Source organism: Netta rufina (genome assembly GCF_964035555.1).
Source record: "Netta rufina genome assembly, chromosome: 21".
NCBI classification, from domain to species: Eukaryota; Metazoa; Chordata; class Aves; order Anseriformes; family Anatidae; genus Netta; species Netta rufina.
The window spans coordinates 7144703-7165562 of NC_140145.1; the positions used below are offsets into that span (position 1 = coordinate 7144703).

Genomic DNA, 20860 nt, shown 5'->3' on the forward strand with positions numbered 1-20860 from the left:
TCTGGTGCTTAATCAGAGCTTTATGGATAGCTCTTATCAGCTCACAGATAATGGCATCTTTGCTCTCCAGTGAAAGGTTAATAGCTAGGTCTTCCCAGCGTTCATCAGAAATAGCATCACCTAATCTTCAGGTTAAATACGAGGAAGGCAGCAGATGAGCCCAAAGGTGAATCTGCCAGAGGATAAAAGCAACTTGTGAGCTGCTTCAGGGAAAAATCCTGAGTAATTTATTGAAGGTCAAGGCCTCTGTGGCCATTAAAGGAGTCCCACACAAACAGTCCAAAGGATTTTTCTCTCAAAAATAACACACAGTAAGATTCTCGTGTCTTGTTTCCCAGGAGCTCTCTAACATTTAACCTCCTCACCCTCCACTCAATAGACAAGATTTAGTTGTCCTCTACAGCTTCGGTGTCTTACCTGCAATGAGATCACAGCCCATGCCCCAGCTGCCCAGACTGTAACTCATCCTGTTTCCCTGTTAGGCGATTATCTTCACCCTGCTGAACTCACTGCTCTTGACAAAATACCCCATGCCCGTCCACTTCCAGTCAAAGCAGACATCCCCAAGGAGATCATAGAACATCCGAGTTGGAAGGGACCCAGTAAGATCATCAAGTCCAACTCCTAAAACAAATGCTTCTGTTCTCATCCTTCCTTATCCCTTTGCCATGCCATGTCAGAAGGTATTTAAAGTTGTTCTATTGGACATTATTAATAAATTTGGTTTATACTCTAAATCCCAACCTCGTTTATGTTTGTGTCATATGCTTCTCTCCCCGCAGCCTTCTCACATTTGCTCTCTTGCTCTCACATTCTCTCATCCGCCAGCAGGGCAGGGCTTGCTGACAGCAGAATTTTCCAGGCACCATTCTCTGTGGGGTTCACACTTCAGGTTCATCTTGCATGGGCTGATGTAGCTCACTGCGACCCCGGGGACTCTCTCTACCTGCTGCCCACACTCACAATGCATGGATCATGTACTTGCTTGTAGTTCTTGGAGGAGAGCCTAGAAAAACTTCGATTTTTCTGATAGAGCTTAATAGTTCCTATTGAATTTTGCCTTTGCAAGCACCCTGACACAAACAGCAAAGTAGAGCGAGTACACAGGTTTCACTTCACTGTGCAACATTTAGCGGCTGTTAATACTGGAGTATGAGGAATCTGGCGGTGGAGAAGAAACTTGCCTCACAACCAATTCAGCTACAGACATCTAACGCAACACTCACAGCATGCCCTGATCCCGGGGGAGGATAATTCTGGGCTTAGCCCATGAATCAGACAAGTAACTCCTGCCTACGTCCACCGGCACAGCTACACAGACCAAGTGGCATAACAAAACAGGTCTCAGAGTCCTCCTACTCCTCAGCCTCCTGCTTCCTTACTCCCGAGTTCTGCTCTTACCAGAAACTCCTAACGAACAGGGAACAACGTTGTAAATAAACATTTCATGTTTACTGCATATTTAAGGACAGGTTATATGCCGTGCATTACTGAAAGCTTTACTCTGGTGTTCAGGAAAAGCAAGTTATGGTTGCTCGCAAGTCCCAAAACTGCATTCTTCCTGACCCAGCTCCCTCACATGCTCATTCTTCACACAGCAGACAACTTCCTGCTGTGGCTTCTTTGCTACAAATTCCTCAGTAAAAGGAGAAGTATGAAAATAATGGAGAGAAGCATGGAGCAAGGCAAGGGCAAATCTCATTAACAGCTGACAAAAAAAGCTATCCTTTTAGGAGCCACGAAAGAGAATGGAGGTTTTATTCGTTCTGGAAGTAGCGTGTCTGCTACGCAATTTCACAGTAAGAACATTATTGCATACATCTGAACACTGTGTGCAATGCAGTGTACACAGAACTGCTGGTTTATGGCAGTTTGAAGAAAATAGGATCGAAACAATACAGCTAATTCTTTGAAAAGAACAATTACCAATACTGTGAACACAGGGGTTTGCTTGCTGGCATCAACATATCCTGAGAAGTGCAGCAGGAGTGACTTACTGACACATAATTGTGTCCAAAAACAAAACAAAACAAATTCATTTCCAAACACACTAGCCCTTTCCCCTTAACAGCTCACCCCAACAGCACTGACCTGCAATATTCAGGAGACTAATATTCACAACACACCAACTGGAGCACAGACCCTCCTCCCCAGCACAGCACTGCTGGGCTACCTCTGCTTCAGTCCCACACAGCAGGCTTTGGTCTGCTACTCACTGAAATACTCAGAGGAGAAAGTTTGGCAATTAAACCAGAATTCAGTCCTCTCTCACCACTAAAAGCATAGCACATTATCTATCCCCCCACCTCACGAAACAAACCAAACCACTAACTGGCCTTGTAAATGGCCAACAGCTTTTACTCTTGATCGGGTTTTGTGTCCTTTGGGTTTTCTCTGGCAGATGAGTCAACACAACAGCAAAGAGGAGTTCACATCTGCAAATCAAGTTCCTCCTAGCAGTCAGAGCCATGATTTCCAACTATCTGGCATTTAAAAATCAATAAGGACAACCAAGGCATCATTCCCACACTAATCTGTTCTTCAAGGCAAGAACAAAGAGCAGTCTTCAGATGGACGCTGCCAAGCTGGCCAATTCCTTGTTGCTAAGTTGCTGCTCAGCCATCTGCAGGGGACAGGGAAGTATCTGAGAAGTGACTGTACTCAGGGTTTGAGTCCCAGATTTCTATCCACCTAAGAAAGAAAGAAAGAAAGAAAGAAAGAACAGTTAGAGCCTCTGAAAGCACACTGGGACTTTGCTGAATGAAGTCAGTTTTAAAGTTTCAAGGGAACAGAACAAAATGATCCTGCCAGGAGCTGCTGCACTTCTGCCACAACTCCCAGCACATTCTCTCTCCCAGGACTAAACCAGGGGATTCATTTTCTATCGTGGCACAACTTTTGCTTTAATTTGTAGAGTAACAACAGGAAAAGAGACTCCTAAAAGAGGTCCATCTCTTCCATAGGGGACTTGCAAATTCAACTCGAGACTTTGGATTCCATTCCGAGGGTGGAGTAAGACTTTGAAGTTGTTTGGGCATACGCAGCCACAGCACTCAGGCTGCAGGTTCATCGCTAGGATTCAGCTGCCAGAAGAAATGGGCCCACATCTCTGCTTACTGGGGCACTAGACAGCCTCCTGTAAGCATAACTGAAAATACACCTTAAAAAATGTGAGCCCCTATCCTATGTCTAAATTGCATTTTTTATATTACGCTTCACAGGTCCTACAGCAAAATTTAGAAATTTGAAGTTAATTACCCAACAATAGCTGCTGGAATAAGAAGAATTATAGCCCCAAAGAGAAAGGGGAATCCCCTCATGAAGTGCAAGCTCAAAGGGTAGAGAGAGTTGAACACTCCTGTGGCCACAAGTGAACACAGCCCTTCCACACAGGCAACAGACGCAAAGAGAGCACCTGCAAAAGATAAACGAGGTTAACGGTGAGAGGGCCCTGCCTGAAGATCACCAACTGAAAAGATCTTTACCATGTCAACTCTTTCAGTGCAAACTGCGAACCTTTCTAAGGGTTTGCACTTCTGGTGTTTGTGTTGTCAAGCACGATGAGGCAAGAGCTAGGAGCAGAGACTGGGCATACTGTACTGGCCCAGCAGGCCAAACATGTTGCACTCAGCTTCTCTGTAGGAAATACCAACTCACTGACCTCCAGAACTGGTATCACAGGAGCTGACCAGGGACATTATCTATCAGCTGGATTATAAACCTTTTAGAAATCGCTATCTAAATCTGTTTACTGCCAGGCACATCTTATCACTTGTTAAACATTAAGTGCAGAAGAAGACTGTATTTTATAGGCTTAGCATCATAAAGCTGGTATCAGCTGTGTGCTGCCTTCATTCTTGTATAAGAAATGGGAATTCAGCAAAGTCACCTTCAGGTCTGTCCCATCTCACATCCCTCCTCCCCTCTCTGCCTGAAGAAGTATTCCTATGCAGTCTGTAACAGCAAGTGTAAGCTCTTCAAATGAATTACTGGGGAAAAAAAAGCAAATACGCTCCTCCTAGAGGTTATCCACGATCTTTCACCATGGTCAATGATACAACCCTCTAACAACACTGCATTTCTTCCCACTGTTACTGATCTACAGAGAAGAGTCATGGCCAGGGAAATCGCTAGTTTCCACGTGTTATACAATCCATTTTAACTCTTGCTCCTCATAGTCGTCTTAGAAACAAACAGATGAATGACCAGGGCCTCAGGGTGAATGCACGGGCACAGGAGTCCAAAGGAGCTAGGGAAGTCCTAACCTCCCAAAGCAGTTTGGTTTCAATGTTCCATGACGACAAGTGTTTCAGGACCTAGCTTAAGACTACTAGCTAAACTCCTTACCCTGTTCTGTCTCACCAACCAGCTTGGAGAGTTTGGCTCTGATGACTGGAGTAGCTGCCATGGAAAGGAACAGAATTCCATAACCTGTAAGAAAAATACAGCATATTAGGGAAAGCTCTGATAAAGTTGTATTGACTTGAAATAAAATCTCCAAAGTCGGTCCCAGAAACCTGAAGCTCTGGGCGTTTTCTCCCTGCTACCTTCCAGTTCCATTCACCCTCCTGCATTTCACAATGCACTTCCATCTGTGCCTGCAGTGCAATACAGCTACCTGGAAACCTGTTATTCTAGGGACTAAATGGTTGCAGTTTCAATTTCAGTGTTTGGCCAGCTTTGTTGTTAGCAAGTCGTTGTTTTGTTGGTACATTGGCTGAAATGGAGGCAGCAGTTCCTACAGCAGCTTGAACTCCCAGAAGCACACTGTGCTCCTGCATCTACTGGTATCTCTAAGAAAAGACCCCAAGATAGATGGATTTAAGAATCTGGCATCACCTGTAAACATCAGTGGTGTTGTAGTAGCAAGGGAAATCACAACCAGTCCAGAAATATTGGAAATCAATCCTATCTCTGCCACCCAGGTGTCTTCAAGGCACAGCTGCAGCAGCCGCAGCCCTCCCAGGCTGCTCAGGTAAGCCAGGTAACTGGCAGCTGAGCCGTACCCGATGAGATCAGAGGCCCAGCAGAGAGGGGCGCCAAGTTCGTACAAAACAAAGAGGTCCTTGGTTCCAAAATGGACAGTGACAAGAAGAAAGAAAGCCAGGGAGTAGAGGGCGAGCTTCCGCCTGGAGCTCCGGTGCTCCGGGGCCGTATACAGCCTGTAGACAGCCTTGTAGTGGCTGAGCGTCAGCAGCTTGGCCGGCTTCTGTTGCTTCACCGACTCCTGGAGACAGAAAGCAGCATAGAGAGCGGCAGCGAGGCTGGTGGCGAGCACGAGCCAGAAGGGATTGATGTAGCCCTGTGCTTTGCGCCACTGGCCGCCGCCGATGCTGGCCAGCATGCCCGCCACGCCGAGGCAAGCCTCGAGGATGGCGACGCGAAACGTGCGCGCGCGTCGGTCGCTGGTGTCGGCCACGTAGGCGAAGCAGCTGGCCAGGATCAGGTTGTAGTCGCCCAGGAGGCCGCTCAGGAGGCGTCCGAGGAGAAAGTAGGCGACATGCAGCTGCAGGTACATGACCAGGAGGTAGATGGCCGCTTGCACGGCCATGCCCACCGCCGGCAGGACGAGCGCCGGCCGCCGACCCACGCTGTCGCTCCATGGCCCGAAGAGCGTCACGGAGAAGAGCCCCACGAAGAAGCCGCCGAGGTTGATGTAGAGGTTCCAGCGGGAAACCAACGCTTCCACCTCCTGCAACACAAACACAACCCCTGAGGGCGCGGGCCGGGTGGGGAGCACCGGCAGCACCCTCAAGCCCTCGGCGGGGCTCCCACCTGCCGCAGCGGGTCGGGGCCGCTGCTGTCGTTGCCGCAGCCCGCGGGGCTGCTGCCGTTGGGGCCGCTGTAGCCGTGCTCGGCTCCCAGGCGGTCCCAGAGGTACTGGGTGGCCAGCGGGACCTGCAGGCCGAGGGACAGCGTGGCGAGGAACAGCAGCGGCTCGGCGGAGGGGCGGCAGCGCCGGGCGGGCGGCGACGGCGGCGGCGGCTGCGGGGCGGCCATGACGGGAGCCTGAGGCGGGGCGGCCATGGCGGCGGCGGGCGGAGCAGCGGCACCGTCCGGCCCCGGTGGTGCTCCCGGCCCCGATCCCGGCCCCATTCCCGGCCCCTGTCCCGTTCCCGGCCCCCGCTCCGGTCCCAGGCCCGGTCCCCGGCCCGGCTCCGCCCCGCGGCCGCCCACAGCCCCGGGGCCGGCCCCGTGAGGGGCTCCGGGCTCGGTGAGGTCCAGCACGGGCTGCGGGGCTCGGGGCTGCGTCCCCCCTCAGCAGGCAGCTCTCCAGCCCTGTTAGGTGACCGAATGATAAATAAAGGCATTTAAACGTAAAGCCTGGTTTTGTTCCTATGCACGGCTAGCAGTACATAATCGATCGTACTAGCTTGCAGCACATTAAAAAAATACTTATTTTCCTAAAGGACAAAATGCCTTACGAAGTGTAACACACAAGAGGTTTTGGCAGCGCTGTTAGGTTTGTCAGGGGTTTGGTCTGCCTCGCAGAGCAGAGCTGTAAGCAGAGGCTAAGTCGTTTGTTAAATCCCAAAACAACAATTCAGAGTATTGAATTAACCACTTTACACAAACTGGAGTGGTTCCAAATTAATGTAAACTAGCATCACTCCTTCCACACCACACCACTGTTAACGGCTACGGGGGAACCTCCAAGAACTTCCCCTGAAGCCAAACCCTTCGTTTTGCAGTAACAGATTTAGTGAGCGCAGTATAGCATCTTTGGAAGTAACAGGACATAACCGGCAGCAGAAACAAAAGGCACAATGTGTTAGCTGAGGTCCTTTTGCAGAGCTGTATCCCTCCCAGAGACAGCACTGCAGCTGGAGGCCAGCCTTCACGCTACAGAGATGTGAAAATGAGAGGTTTCCTTTCTGACATTGATTGCAACCTTAGGACATCACAGAAAGCAGAGAAAAATTATTTTGCCACTGGCTGATTTTGTCACTGCGCCTTTTCAAATACTAATTCAACATTAAGTGGATGCAAAAATGTGGGCAATATAATTCATTTGAAAGCTTTTTCTCGTCCTTTTTGTACCAAGGGTGAAATGCTAAAGCTCAGGATCCAGTTATTTAACCTGATGCTGTTTCTTGTGAGCAATGTGCCTGAATCAAGCTGCCAAGAAATCCGTGAGTTTGCAGCTCTGGCAACTGAAATTCCACTTGTTTTTCAGTCATAAGCACATTAACAAAAAGAGACTAACCCCAGCAGAAAAGGATGAGAGAGAGGAATAGCAGAAGCTCTTTGTGGGGCTGACATCAGATGACCTAATGTCTTTGCTTCTCCCCTCTCTCTGCTTGACTAAGCTATAAACAGAGCTGTGACAATTAATACCAACAAAATGGAAACATTATCATCATTATCTGAAGCATGCATTCGCATGATCTACCAAATAAAGACATCGAAGTGTCCCTAACAGAATGCTCCCTTTGGAATTAAAAACTTCAACTCAGTTCCTGTATATTTACAGAATCAAATAATTCACTGCTTGTACTGGAAGTTTCTTGCAACAGGTGTAAAAATTCCCGGTAATTTCCCAGCAACCCATTTAAAAAATAAAATTAAAAAAAAATTATCCTGCAAGCTACTAAAGCTGCACCTAAAAAAATGCCAGATAAGAGATAAGAAAGGTGGAAAAAATATAGCCTGGTATTTACAAATTTTTGCATTGTAGCCAAACCTTTCCCAATCCGTTCAGATACAACAGGCTATGCCAGAAGACATTAGTTTCCTTCTTGGCCCTAAGCATTTCTTGTAACTTGTTGGGCTGTCATGTGGCAGGAGCTGAGTTCTGACCAGACCTTAACGTTTCCTCTGTTACTCTTTAAACAGGATAGAAGAAAACTGTCATGAGGCTGGTCCTCGACCTGCACAGCCACAGCAAACCCTGCTTACACCTGGTAAGGGCTGCAAGTCCCTTTCTGTAAGGGGACTTGATGTGGCATCTGGTGACACGAGCTCTGCTCTGGTGGATTTTGCTGCCCAAAGAATTTCTCAGAGGATACAGCGAAGTTTACATGGCATTTTGTGTAGCTGTTTCTAATCTCCATATCTGAGGGTTACATATGCTGTGCTTTCCAATATTCTACAATATTTTTAAAACATTTTTAACCTATTGTAGAGGGAATGGTTTATCTTTTTATGGAAGATATCTATTCCAAGATGACATTATGGAAGACCAAAACTTTAATATTCTTTAACATTTCTGCTTTTTTTTTTTTAAATGACATGGGCCACAAGGAGTTAATTCTCTCCTGGATTTACCGGTTATCAGAAAGGTTGTCTTAAGAAAGTTCCCGATCCGACACTCTTTTGCTCTCCCCTCCCTTCTTTGTTCTCTTCCTTCTTTCTCTGATTACAGTTCCAAAAACAACACCCAGCTGCCAGAGGTCAATGTTTAATATTCCCCAGGGCTTATATAGTCCCCAGGAGCAGAGCTCAGGCCTTTCAGCACTGGGCCAGCTCCAGCACCATGGCTGGCTTCTGGCAGATGACCCTAGCCTGCTGGAAATACCTGATCATAGTACTAGTGCCCCTTGTGTTTCTGCCTCTGCCTCTGGCTATTGATACCAAGGTAAGAACCTTTTAAATTGAATTTGAGAGTCAAATCTCTCCTTAGAGCTGTTCCTTTTAAGTGACAGAGCTGAAGAGAACATGCAGATTCTTTCTCAGAGGCATTTCCTTCATTTATAGCATGAAGAGCTTCTTGCTCTGAACAGACCCCATAGACTACTGACAATGGGGGATATAATAGCAATAGGATCTCGATGGATGAGCAGATGCATAAGTGACTGGATATTCTAGAAGCATGCACAGTGACATGACCTTTTAACTTTTGCTTCCAACCTGACTTTTCAAAGCACTTTCTATGCTGAAGCTCATAACCATGAATCTAATTTACCTCCTAAGGCTCAATCCTAATCCCCCTTCTGATTTTCTAAAAGTATCCAGTCCACATCCTCTTTTAATTATTTTTCTCTCTCTCATTTTCTCAACCATGTTGTTGCCAGATAGAAGACACATTTTCCTCAGTCAAATGGACAAGGCAACCTGATACATAATGAAATAATGAAATCTACTTCACTTTTCTTTAAGCATTATTTCTGTAATAATCTTTCCATGCAATGATTTAAAATATAAAATGTCAAGTTTTGGAAGACACATCACTCAAGATTCCTTCAGAAGAAGTTAACTGTAAAAACCTGTAGTAGTAGGGCAGGTATTTCTGAACCATTGATCATTGAAATACAACACCGAGAGCAGGCAGAGTGCCAGCATCCAGATTATTCTTCACTCTGGCTTTTTTCTTCCACTCCCACTCGCTTCATGCAGACAGATCTAATCTCTGCTCTTCAGGTCTCTTATTCCAGCCCCAGTATCATTAAACAGCTAGTCCCAATCGCCTCTCCTGTCACATCTTTGGATGTCAAGTCCTACCTCTTTCATCTGATCTCTGCCTGCCCGCCTGTCTCTTGATCCCTCCTCATTCCCAGTTTCTGGTCTCCTTCCCCAAGCTTCATCCTTCACTCCGTCTACTCTTACCTGTCTTTCTGTGTGGCTTGTCCCAAAGCTCCTTCTTCCTCGCAGCTCTTATTCTTGGTGTTTTCAGAGACTTTCTGGAGCTATGGCCAGAGGATTGCAAGCCAGAACAACAGATTGGCACTAGCATGAGGTGAAATGTGGTAACTGATCAGGCATGCCCTCCTATTCTCCTGCTATGCAAATAAAATAGTTTAAACTCTCACTTAAAAGCTTACTAAGAAGAAAAACAAAAACAAAAAGCCTTTTTTTTTTTTTCTCACTTAACTTTGCATAGGCAAAGGTGTTACTGATGTTAAGAGAGATGTGGCTCATATATCTTCTAAAGAAGCCGGAAATAGAGTTGTTTTTCCTGAGGCCACTACTTCATACTTATTTGCTAGAGTCATTGTTATCTTACAGTAAGTCGTCGGTATTGTCAGTCAGTGGAATGACTTGTCAGTCTTGGTTCAGTTCCTATTTGAAAATGGCTCTCTGGTTTCTGTGTAGGCAGCTACAACACAAAGGTTTAAATGTTCTGGACACGCTTTTGCCCTTGTAAACTGCAAGAAGATTTCCGGTGTTAGAACTGTGCATTGTGGTACTGCTATGTCAGAAAAGCTGGTACTTCAGCATGCAGAGCCATAAATAGATCATTTATCTGATGGAATTTTATGTTTTTATATTCTGTTGAGCTGTTAACCTGTCCTATAGTGACACAGCACTGGACACTAAACTATTATAAATGACGGGACAATGCTAAGGATTTCATCTAAAGACAGAGGAATGAGAGAGCAGTTTTCCTTATAGGACGGACCACTGGCTTTGTGAATAGCCTTATCCCAGCTTTTACTGTGAGCCTGTTCACAGGAGATTGGAAAACAGCACTGTGAACATGATACATGTTCCAAGGCTCCTATTGGTGTCCCTTACTAACAAAAAAAAAAGAGAGAGAGAGAAAAAAAAGGAAAAAAAAGGATCATCAAAACGGGAAGGTTCCTACTACCATGCTGCTCTGGTAATTTGCTACCTAAACACCTAATCTTCTTCCCTCCAGAAGCTCGCCTGTTCATCCTTTTCCTTCACCAGCTCTTTAGCTTCCAGGCCACATTCAGAAGTTCTGAGCACATCCTAAAGCACCACCAGTTTGATCCTCCCTGCCAGCTCCTTGGTTTGATCCTCTGTCATCTACCCATTGCATTTTCCATCAGTTTTTCTTCGCTGCTTTCTCAATAAGCATCAGTACACTTCCATTTGTTCTGTCCAGCATACTTTAAGTGGGTATCCTTGATCCAAGACCATGCAACCACTTTTTTCTTCCAAATCTTATGCTCTGATCAGTGCTGGCACCCACTATTTTGCTGATTCAAAAATTAGGAAAGCACTGTATCCTGCAGTGTTAGTTTCCCTTGCTTTTTTTCAACTGCCATGTAATATGCTGTTATGATATGTTATTTTGAATCCTTCTAATGTCTGAGACTGGGTTAAATATTTTTATATAAAGTTTGGACTGGTTATCCAAAGCAAAACTAAATCAGTGTTTACTCAGAGGGGAAAGAAAAAAAAAAAAAAAAAAAAAATGAGTACCATGAAATAGGGCATTGTATTTTCTCCAGAGAAATAACTCATATTCAATGGAAGCTGAAACTGATCTGGGAACAGTTCATCAGCGAGCATTTCAAAGTCTGTAAAGCTAAAAAGGCAATAAAAAATAAAAATATTTACAGTTCAAGGAATCCAGGCTGCTGAAGGTAACTGGGCTTCATCTGGACATGTCCTGAGACACACAGAGAAAAAACGTAGAGAAACCTTGACCAGATCAAACTCAAAGACAGGAATAAATAAGAAGAAAATACTAGCACCAGTAAAATCAAGAAATCTGTGCGGGGACTGCCAATCCCTTATCAGAAAGGGTTCAAAGTCATCAATTTGTTTCTTTTCCTAAGTTTCTTGTCTTTCCCCATTGAAGGCCCCACCCAGTCTTTTCCTAACAGCTCTGACAAGGTTGTTGAATAGTTTGTCATTTGATTAGGATCTGCACAGGTAGGGGGACAGATGGGAGAGCAAGACAGAAAATAACCTTTTCCCAAATCCCTTTATCAGGCAATGAATATAATTATGGGCTGTTGCTTTCTCAAAGGCTAAGCAAGACGTACAGTCTGTTCTGATTGCGTGTACTCTCCTTCTATCAGGAGGCCCGATGTGGTTACGTTATCATCCTGATGGCACTGTTTTGGTGCACAGAAGCCTTGCCGTTGGCTGTCACAGCACTCTTTCCCGTCCTGCTCTTCCCACTCATGAATATCATGGATTCAACAACAGTAAGAGATGCGGGTCTTGCTTGTTTATGTGTTTGTCGGTCATCTCTTATTTTGGGGTGATTTCCAGAGTTGGGAGCAAAGGGAAGAAAACTGCACTAACGTTATACGGGCAATCAATCACCTGCCACCTTCGCGGAACAGAGCTTTCATGTACCTATCATGAACTTTGGGTGGAGCTGCTAATCTGAAATCAAAGCAAATTCATTGATCAGACACAATCCATCGTTAGCGCTTTAGTGTCTATAGGACAAGGTTCTCCCTCGGAAAACACCTTCCCTCTAAACATTGGCTTCTTATCACTTTTTTTCCTCTCCCTTGCTCCATGTTGCAGGTCTGCAGGGAGTATTTGAAGGACACCAATATGCTTTTTATTGGGGGACTGCTGATGGCCATTGCTATTGAGAAGTGGCACCTACACAAGCGCATTGCTCTGCGGGTCTTGCTAATCACTGGTGTCAAACCAGCCCTGTGAGTAACAGTCCTGAAAACGAGGTGGGATAAAGGACTTTGTGGCTTTAGTTCCTATCAGAGTTCTGCCTGAAGCCTCCTATGTGAAGCTTCAAATCATATCCTAAAAACACTTTTCTATGGTCCAAGAGAGTTGGATTGTGCATGAGAAAACCCTGCAAATGGGGATCCTTTGAAGTGTTACAGCCCTGTGCCTCTGTTTTGAATTCCAAATGGCATTAGGTGGAGAAATAGCAGTTCTGAAAAGTCAGGGGTGCTACTGGGCTTGGGCAGAAGTACAGCCCTGGACAAGCAGGAGAAGCTATAGCTGAGATGTAGAAAACATGTACTCTATAAATGTTATACCGATTGCACAGAGGAGAGAAAATACGAGGATGCTTGTTTTGGAAACAACAAATGTTTGCCAGACTAGAGCTTTAAGCTATGCAGAGGCTACATTGCCTTATTTAATTTGTCCCAGACCATAAGAAGAGGAAATACGGAAGGAAATTACAAAGCAATAGAACAAAAATGCAGACAAGATAAAGCCCTTTTCATCTGATATATAATCTACATCTCATCTAAAGAATAATTTTGAGACAAATAACAGAGTAATACTGAAACAAGGATTAGAATTTTACATGAGTAAGATGAGACTCTTAAATGATAGAGATAGGATAAATCTACCCCCAAAAAAGAGAGATCATTTTCCTTCGGATTTAAACTGATTGCCACTTGGGATCAAACTTGGTTTGCAATTCCTCTTCAAAATATATTATAATAGATTAATACGTGTTATTGAGATGGGATATCTTCCTCTGAAGCATGCAAACTAAACAGGATACTGGCCAGATAAACTGATGTCAGCTCCTGCTTTCCTAGTTATACAAATGCAAAAGTACAATTGGTGAAAATGCAAACAAATAATTAAATAAATGAGAAAAAAAAAAAAAAAAAGTTTAATCTTCACTGTATCATTCGCAAAGCAGACTAAGCTAAGAGGAGGTGCTAGATGTGAATTGCTAAGTATTTTCCATACCTAGCATTTGTAACCAGTGCTTTGCAACAGAAAAGGGCGCCAAAACCCTGAGTTTTGAACTGGCTTTTTCAAACCTTTTCATTTCAGGCTTCTCATGGGTTTCATGGTTGTGACTGCCTTCCTGTCCATGTGGATCAGCAACACAGCCACCACTGCCATGATGGTGCCGATAGCACAGGCAGTGTTGGATCAGTTGCATAAGTCAGAAATGGAGTTTAAAAGAGCTGGCCAGGAGTCTGAGAACATCAATAAAGCCTTTGAACTGCAAGAAGAGCCAACTAAACCAAATAACTTCACAGAAACAGACCAAAAAGGTGAATGGGTTATGGGCATTTTTCTCTTCAGGGTGATGAAGGATGGCCTCCATCTTCCTCAATGGCATAACAGTTGCTATTAAATTCTAAAAGAACGTACCTAAAGCATCCTGACCGTATCATACAGCATTTGTGAGGCTCTTCTACGAATCAGATGAAAAAACAGTAAGATATACTGACTTGATTGAAGTTCGAAATAAATTACAAACATAAAGAAATAACAACTAATCAATAAAACAAATAAATTCTGCATTAGCTGAAGATTTTACATTAGGTTTGATATTTTCCTTTATATTTATGTTAGCTCAATTATAATCTACTGTGTAATTTACCAGATAATAGGGAATTCGTGAGGGTAAACTTCTGGCCTATTTCATGCCTGAAGGTTAGAAATTAAAATGATCTTTCTAATCATATATATATAATCATGCAACAATCTCTCACCCTCATCCCATCTTTGAGTTAGCTCTAGTGATTCTGCATGTAAACCTCAGTGCAGAACAAGTTACCTTCAGTCCATCTCTCATGGCTCTGTTGTACCTCTTTGAACTCTTTTCTCTCCCCACTGTGTGCAGTTCAAAGTTCTCATTCACTGAGAAGTGTCAGCAGTGTATTCAGACTTCATCACTGAAAAACTGTTATTTTCACTGACAACCAGTGAAAAATGACCAGCACATCAAAGAGTTAACGATGCCAGCCTCTTAATATGAGCCTCAGATTGTATGAGCCTTATTATCTGAGGCTCATATTAAGAGGCTGGCATCGTTAACTCTTTGATATATGATATCAAAGCTTTTGATATACCTCCTAATTTATGGCTTTGATATACCTCTTAATACGTGACTCCTTCACCTTTGAGTCCATTACATCCCAGCTTTCAAGGGCTGAATTTAACAGACATGAGATGTTGTCCTATCCAACCTAGCTCCTGTAACTCTTTTGTTCCTGTTTTGGGACCTAGGTGATAGCAATGTTCTGACGATCGAGGAAGACACACAGAGAAATGAAAATCTTCAAGACAAGAAGCACAAGAAACTCTCCAAGGGACTGTCTCTCTCTATTTGTTACGCAGCCAGCATTGGAGGGATTGCAACTCTGACTGGGACAACACCAAATCTGGTACTGAAAGGACAAGTTGATGAGTAAGTCTGGTTCAATTTGGGACTACATACCCACTAAGCTGCATCTTTCTGCCACAGCTGACTTCTAGCCAATACAGAGAAGGGAAATATCTATTTCGTAACTTTGCAAGGTCGTTAGCTTACTTTCCTTAGGGAGCCTCAAAGCACCTTCTTTTTATCTGAATCATTAATTAAATACAGAAGAGACTCCAGGGTTTTGAATGCTGACAGCCTTCTACATTTTGCAGGCTCTTTCCTGGCAACGGTAACATCATCAACTTTGCCTCTTGGTTCTCTTTTGCTTTTCCCACCGCCGTCGTGTTGCTGATTTTGGCTTGGATTTGGCTGCAAATATTGTACTTGGGCTTTGAGTAAGTACACTTTACATACTATAGCCTAGCTGACAGGTCTATTATTAAGTACTCATTACACATTGTACCACCAGTGACTCTTCTAATGATGAGCCTATGTTTGAAATTTAGCAGTCACAGCCAACAGAGACTACCACAACAGCTTATTAAGTGTTTGTTAAAATACTGCAACTTTTTCTCAAAATAAATAAATAAATAAATAAATAAAATAAAATCCCTGTTAAATACACACTGTAGATGGAAAAATGGAGCTATAACTGCATACAACCTGTTCTGCAGCATTGCTTCATGCCCTAAAAGAATGCTATGCTTCAAACCAGGAAATTGATTTCTGCATACAGCTAGTATTTACCTTTGTGACAAGAGCTGCTGTAGACCTAGAGGATTAATATTGTGTCAGTTCCCAATGCTAATCACCCCCTGCAACCAGTTTGCATTGCCTACCTATTTTATACTTAGACTTTCACTTTTGTATTATCCTCAACCTCTTATTTTATTTGGAAAGAGCTTTGTTAACACCTGAAATTGTATTTTATTCTTCAAATTCTTATTTTTAAATTCTCCTTTACTGTAATTTTCAAAAAGCTTGGCAACTGTTTACATCCTGATGATCATATAACATCAATTGTATTAATATTGTCGTTATTTCCCTGTGTGTCCAGATAGCACCACGTTTGTATTTACATCATGAGCTTTTAGGGGCAGAAAGGTTCTTTTTGAATCTTGGCAGCACACAATACAATGCAGTTACTATCTACAGCTTTGGCTGCTGATGTTGTAATACTTTATATAGAGATAAATACATACTAAATACATGCATAAATACATATGTAATACAATATGGTTGAGTTATAAAATTTGGATTCTTGACTCTTAAGCTATCTACAAAATTTCTTTAATATTTTCTATTCACTTTTTATAGTTTTCAGAAGAATTTTGGTTGCGATAAAAGTCCTTCTGCAAAGGCTAAGGAGCAACAGGCCTTTACGATTATCAAGGAAGAGCACAAGAAACTGGGCTCGATGAAGTTTGCAGAGATAGCAGTTTCAGTCCTCTTCATACTGTTGGTACTGCTCTGGTTTACCAGAGAGCCTGGGTTCATACCAGGTTGGGCAACTGTTCTCTTCAACAAAAATGACACAAGGTATCACCACTTTTCCTCCTCACTTTAAACAAAAATAAATCAGGCAACAATAGAATTATGAAGCATAGCCTAATTTCTCACTTCCTAAATGATATTTCATGAAGATTCCCTGCTGGGGTTATCCCTGCCTAGTCTGTGAATTAATCTCATGCTAGCATCACAAGTTTAGAAGTAAAATTTTCATTTGTGGCATTATCCAATTTGTTCAGTTCCTCATGCACCTAAAACACTACTAATTTTCTCACTGAAAATTAGTTTTGACTAATTTTCTCATTGAAAATTAGTCAAAAATAAATTAAAATAAATAAATTAAAATAAATAAATTAAAATAAATAAATTAATAAAAATTCTCACTGAAATTTCTTTTGTAGCTTTGTTACTGATGCTACAGTTGCCATCTTCATTTCAATTTTGTTGTTCATCATCCCTTCTGAATTTGCTACCAACACTACAGACAGACAACAAGCAGGTAAGCTTACTAAAGGCATCAAAAATCAACTCTCAGAATAGGTAGACCAGAAGTTTTACATTTAACATTCACAAAGGAAATCTCAAACTGCTCTTGCTCCATAGGTACTGTTATATGCTTTAGCCTACTCAAGGCTTTTATTCCATAAAACTTCTCTATTTCTTATAGTTTTAATTTCATAAAAGTTCTCTATTTCTTATGATTTAATCAAGTATAAAACGTAACCCAGCAGTGTTCCAGACACCAGTATGCACATATCTAAAAGCTTCTGAAACAGAAGGCTTTAGCAGAGAATACGTGACTTAACAGAAACACAAACAGTTCTGTGGATATGTTGCCATACTTCTAACCCACTCTTACCTTTCATCTACTTTGCTATGCTTCTTGGAGCAACTACAGATTATTCATTAGTATTTTTGCAAGTCAATTTTTAAAATCTTTGTTGATGAGACTCCCATCATTAGCTTTAGGAGATAATTCCAGAGTCTAGTTTATCTTGCTGACAGAAAAGTTTCCTCATGTTCAGATTAAACTCACCTCTTGCTCTGACAAGTACTCCTTTCTTTGGAGATTATTATATGGTTTACAAAATCTTTCTGAATTTTAGGCAGCAAGCCAAAGGTCCGAGCACCCCCAGCTCTCTTGGACTGGACATCAGTTCACCAGAAAATGCCATGGAACATTGTATTGCTGCTGGGAGGTGGTTTTGCCTTAGCCAAAGGCAGCGAGGTAACATTCCTCTGCTTACCTGGTGTTTGTCTTAATGGGTATTTTCTGTCTTACCTTTCACATATGCTCTCCTGGAACACAAGAGGGCATGCTGGTAGCACCAATGTGCATTTCCTCAGCTAGTGGTAGTAAGAGACTTCACCATCCTCGGGAGGAGTCCTGTGATAATAACAGATCTGTTTTGTTACCTGTGCAACCAGCGTGGTACAGGAAAGTAGCACAGTTAACTGTCTTTCGAGAAAAGTGGATGATTAAGAAAATACCCCGATACATCAAAGACTATTCAACAAAACTTAATAGATGTGTCAGGCATGAGGAGCTAAGGTGCCCAGGACGGGTCTCCAAATTTTTTCAAACATCCAGATATTAAATAGGGAGGACATGAAGAATATTGTTTATGTACAACCAACAGCCTCAATAGAGAAATACTTATTTGCTATCATTAATGCATTGTAAAGACAGTATCTTCTTCTTTTAAATGCTTTAGAAGGTAAACCATGTTTATTTTTAGCAAGGCCTCTACATGTTTTCCTACAGAAAGCAGTTTACATGGGAACTTCCATAAGAAGGGAGGGTAGAATTGGTAAGAGAAATGCAATTGGCCTGCAATGTGAATATTTCTTCCGCAGCCTACAATCCTGACAGGCATCTTTCCTCTCTTACAGGAATCTGGTCTGTCTGAATGGTTAGGCACAAAATTGACTCCTCTGCAGGAAATTCCTCATCCAGCCATTGCTCTCCTGCTGTGTCTCCTTATTGCTACTTTCACTGAGTGCACCAGCAATGTGGCCACTACTACCCTCTTTCTCCCTATTCTGGCTACAATGGTAAGTTCCAGTGTTTCAAAATGCTCTTATAAGAACAGCTTTCATCCCTGCTCCGAGCAGATGTATGCTCAATGATAACAAATAAATAAATAACTGGCTGACACAGCCAAGCACTGGTCATGCATCTAATCAGGAGAGAAGACTTACAACATACATACATGTATACATGCGCATGCATACAGAAACTCACACACTATGTGCTTCATTCAACCTTTCTTAAAACCATTGCTGGGGAAAAGCAAAGGGATTAAATTCATTGGCATATTAGACTTTGCCTTCTGGCCTAAACAACCTCATGAGGTCACTGCCAGCTGTACTTGTTTTTGTTTTTGTTTTTTTTTTTTTTTTCCCTATTTGTTCTGCATAGAGACAGCAGCAGCAGCATTTGTTTCCCTGCAACATTCCATTACTGTATTTCACTCCAACCACTAGCTTTCCACAAGTCTCTGAAGGTGATAGCATTACTCAGGCTCTATGACCTAATTCAGACTTTTGCATTTCCACAGGAGACTCCTGTTTTGGGGTAGACATAGTTTTGCAGCATGAAAAGGTGGTTCCATAGAGAAACTGGAATAAGCTCCACCAAAATCTTTTTGCATAGGCCACAGACTCCAGCTAATCCCTAAAATGACACACTCATCTTCAGAGTTCGGGCTACCCATTTTCCACTGATAACTTAATTCCTTTCTTAATCAGTTTGAAGTCACTTTATACTCTTGCCTGGTCTTAGAGTTGAACACAAACATTATTATTAATTTATACCGCAGCAGGGATTAAGATTCCACAATCACAAACACAAAGCACTGGCCACAAAAACGATTCTTATTTTTGCTGCTCAAAGATACCAAATAAAAGTTCCTAAAACAGAACCAAAATATGAGTTCCTACAGCATATGTGGAAGAAAAAGATTTCTGACATGGACAAATGCAATCAGTATTCTGACAAAAGATTTCTGTGCACTTTTTTATATCATAAACCATCATCCATGCTCTCCTTTCTTGCATAGGCTAAAAATATCTGCCTCCATCCACTCTATGTCATGCTGCCCTGTACACTTTCCGCATCATTGGCGTTCATGCTGCCAGTGGCCACTCCCCCTAATGCCATCGTCTTCTCCTATGGACATCTCAAGGTTATAGATATGGTGAGAAAAAGCACATTCTTTTCATAACTTTCATCAGTAGTTTTGATCTTTCCATTTCCTATTATTTGTTCTTCTTGAAAGAGTGTTGGAAAACTCACTGTACTCTACTGAAGACAAATGGAAAAAAGAACATACATGTATGAATTGTTAGAGTCACTCTTGCTAATCTATATTTAGAGCCTTATGAAGATGCTACTGAGTTTTTAAAAAACAACCAAGGTCTCTGGAAGACGTTCCAACAGGAGCTTGCTGTCAATCAGAAATGGCAACACATAACTGTTTCAAAAGCCCAAATGTAGATCATAGGGATGACAAAGAGACCTGTACAATCCTTCTGCAGGGACTAGGGCAAAACCTAACACATTTCACTAGGCTGCCCTGACATCCATTCTCAACATAGACAAGGATGTCAAGTCTCTTGATAACTTTTCCAATTCAAAACTGATTCAAGGTAGCATTAGATACCAATACCAGGTCAGATGAGAAAGTCCTACATGCCAGAAAAAAAAAATAAAACCATTCAAACAATCCTAATCAGCACGGAAGGAAAAAATATTAAATTCAACAAATAACCCCTCTCCTTTATCGTTATAGGCCAAAGCTGGATTTATACTCAACCTCCTGGGAGTCCTGACGATAACTCTAGCCCTCAACACCTGGTCTTCATCCTTCTTCAAACTGCACACCTTCCCTTCCTGGGCAAATGAGACAGGCTTATGCTGGGCAAATGGGACACGCATATGCTGGGCAAATGGGACAGACTTATGCTAATAATACAGAGACAAGCGAAACACTACTGTATCTGGTAGGACTGCAGTGTGAGCAAGACACAAGTTTTGCTGAGGCAGCTGTTGAGAGACGGGCCTACTCTGTGGAAAAGGACACACTACCTACAAACAAAATCATTCAGTTGATAGCAGCAATAGAATTGCCTAACAGGGCTGTTCTAGCAGGTAATTTTGTTACCCCAGCAGTAAGACAAGCCAGTAACCTCTGGCTTTTCAACAGTTCCAGGTATCTTTAGATTTTCTGTTTGCACAGGGGTAAATTTTCCCCAACTACATCATTTCTCAAGCTCTGTATGTAATGTCCGAAATCTGCAGTGAGTGAGAAAGAAGAGAGGTGTGTATGGAGAAGGAAGAAAGGAGACTGTGTGTACGTGATTTCATGCCTGTATCTGTGTATCACCACAGCACATATGAATACTCACCTCTGTATGAGCATACAGGCCTCTGTGTTCAGCATGTACATAAGATTGTTGTGTACTCCGTGGGCACTCAGCACGGTATGTGTTGCATGATTAGGGACAAATCACATACTGTCAGCCTATTTTATCACTTTGAAACATATTTATTTACAGCCCATTCTGTTATAAATGTAAAACACTTTTTTTCCTAGAACATCCGTCCCA

At 42.7% G+C, this 20860-nt stretch overlaps 2 protein-coding genes across 2 annotated transcripts; one reads left to right on the plus strand and one right to left on the minus strand.

The window, feature by feature from the left end:
- Positions 1–1862: 1862 nt before the first annotated feature.
- On the minus strand, positions 1863–6095 carry SLC46A1 (solute carrier family 46 member 1). Its single transcript, XM_084299378.1, has 5 exons — positions 5776–6095; positions 4840–5692; positions 4348–4431; positions 3259–3415; positions 1863–2691 (listed from the first exon to the last, which is right to left on the minus strand). The coding sequence occupies exons 1-5, from the start codon at positions 6025–6027 to the stop codon at positions 2616–2618; spliced, it is 1422 nt and encodes a 473-aa protein (XP_084155504.1). The 5' UTR covers positions 6028–6095; the 3' UTR covers positions 1863–2615.
- Positions 6096–8476: 2381 nt separating this feature from the next.
- On the plus strand, positions 8477–20220 carry SLC13A2 (solute carrier family 13 member 2; the record flags this gene model as incomplete). Its single annotated transcript, XM_084299941.1, has 12 exons — positions 8477–8578; positions 11715–11843; positions 12175–12311; positions 13417–13643; positions 14605–14785; positions 15013–15135; positions 16058–16279; positions 16651–16748; positions 17356–17477; positions 18143–18304; positions 19312–19449; positions 20044–20220. The coding sequence occupies 12 exons, from the start codon at positions 8477–8479 to the stop codon at positions 20218–20220; spliced, it is 1818 nt and encodes a 605-aa protein (XP_084156067.1).
- Between the last annotated feature and the right edge of the window lie 640 nt (positions 20221–20860).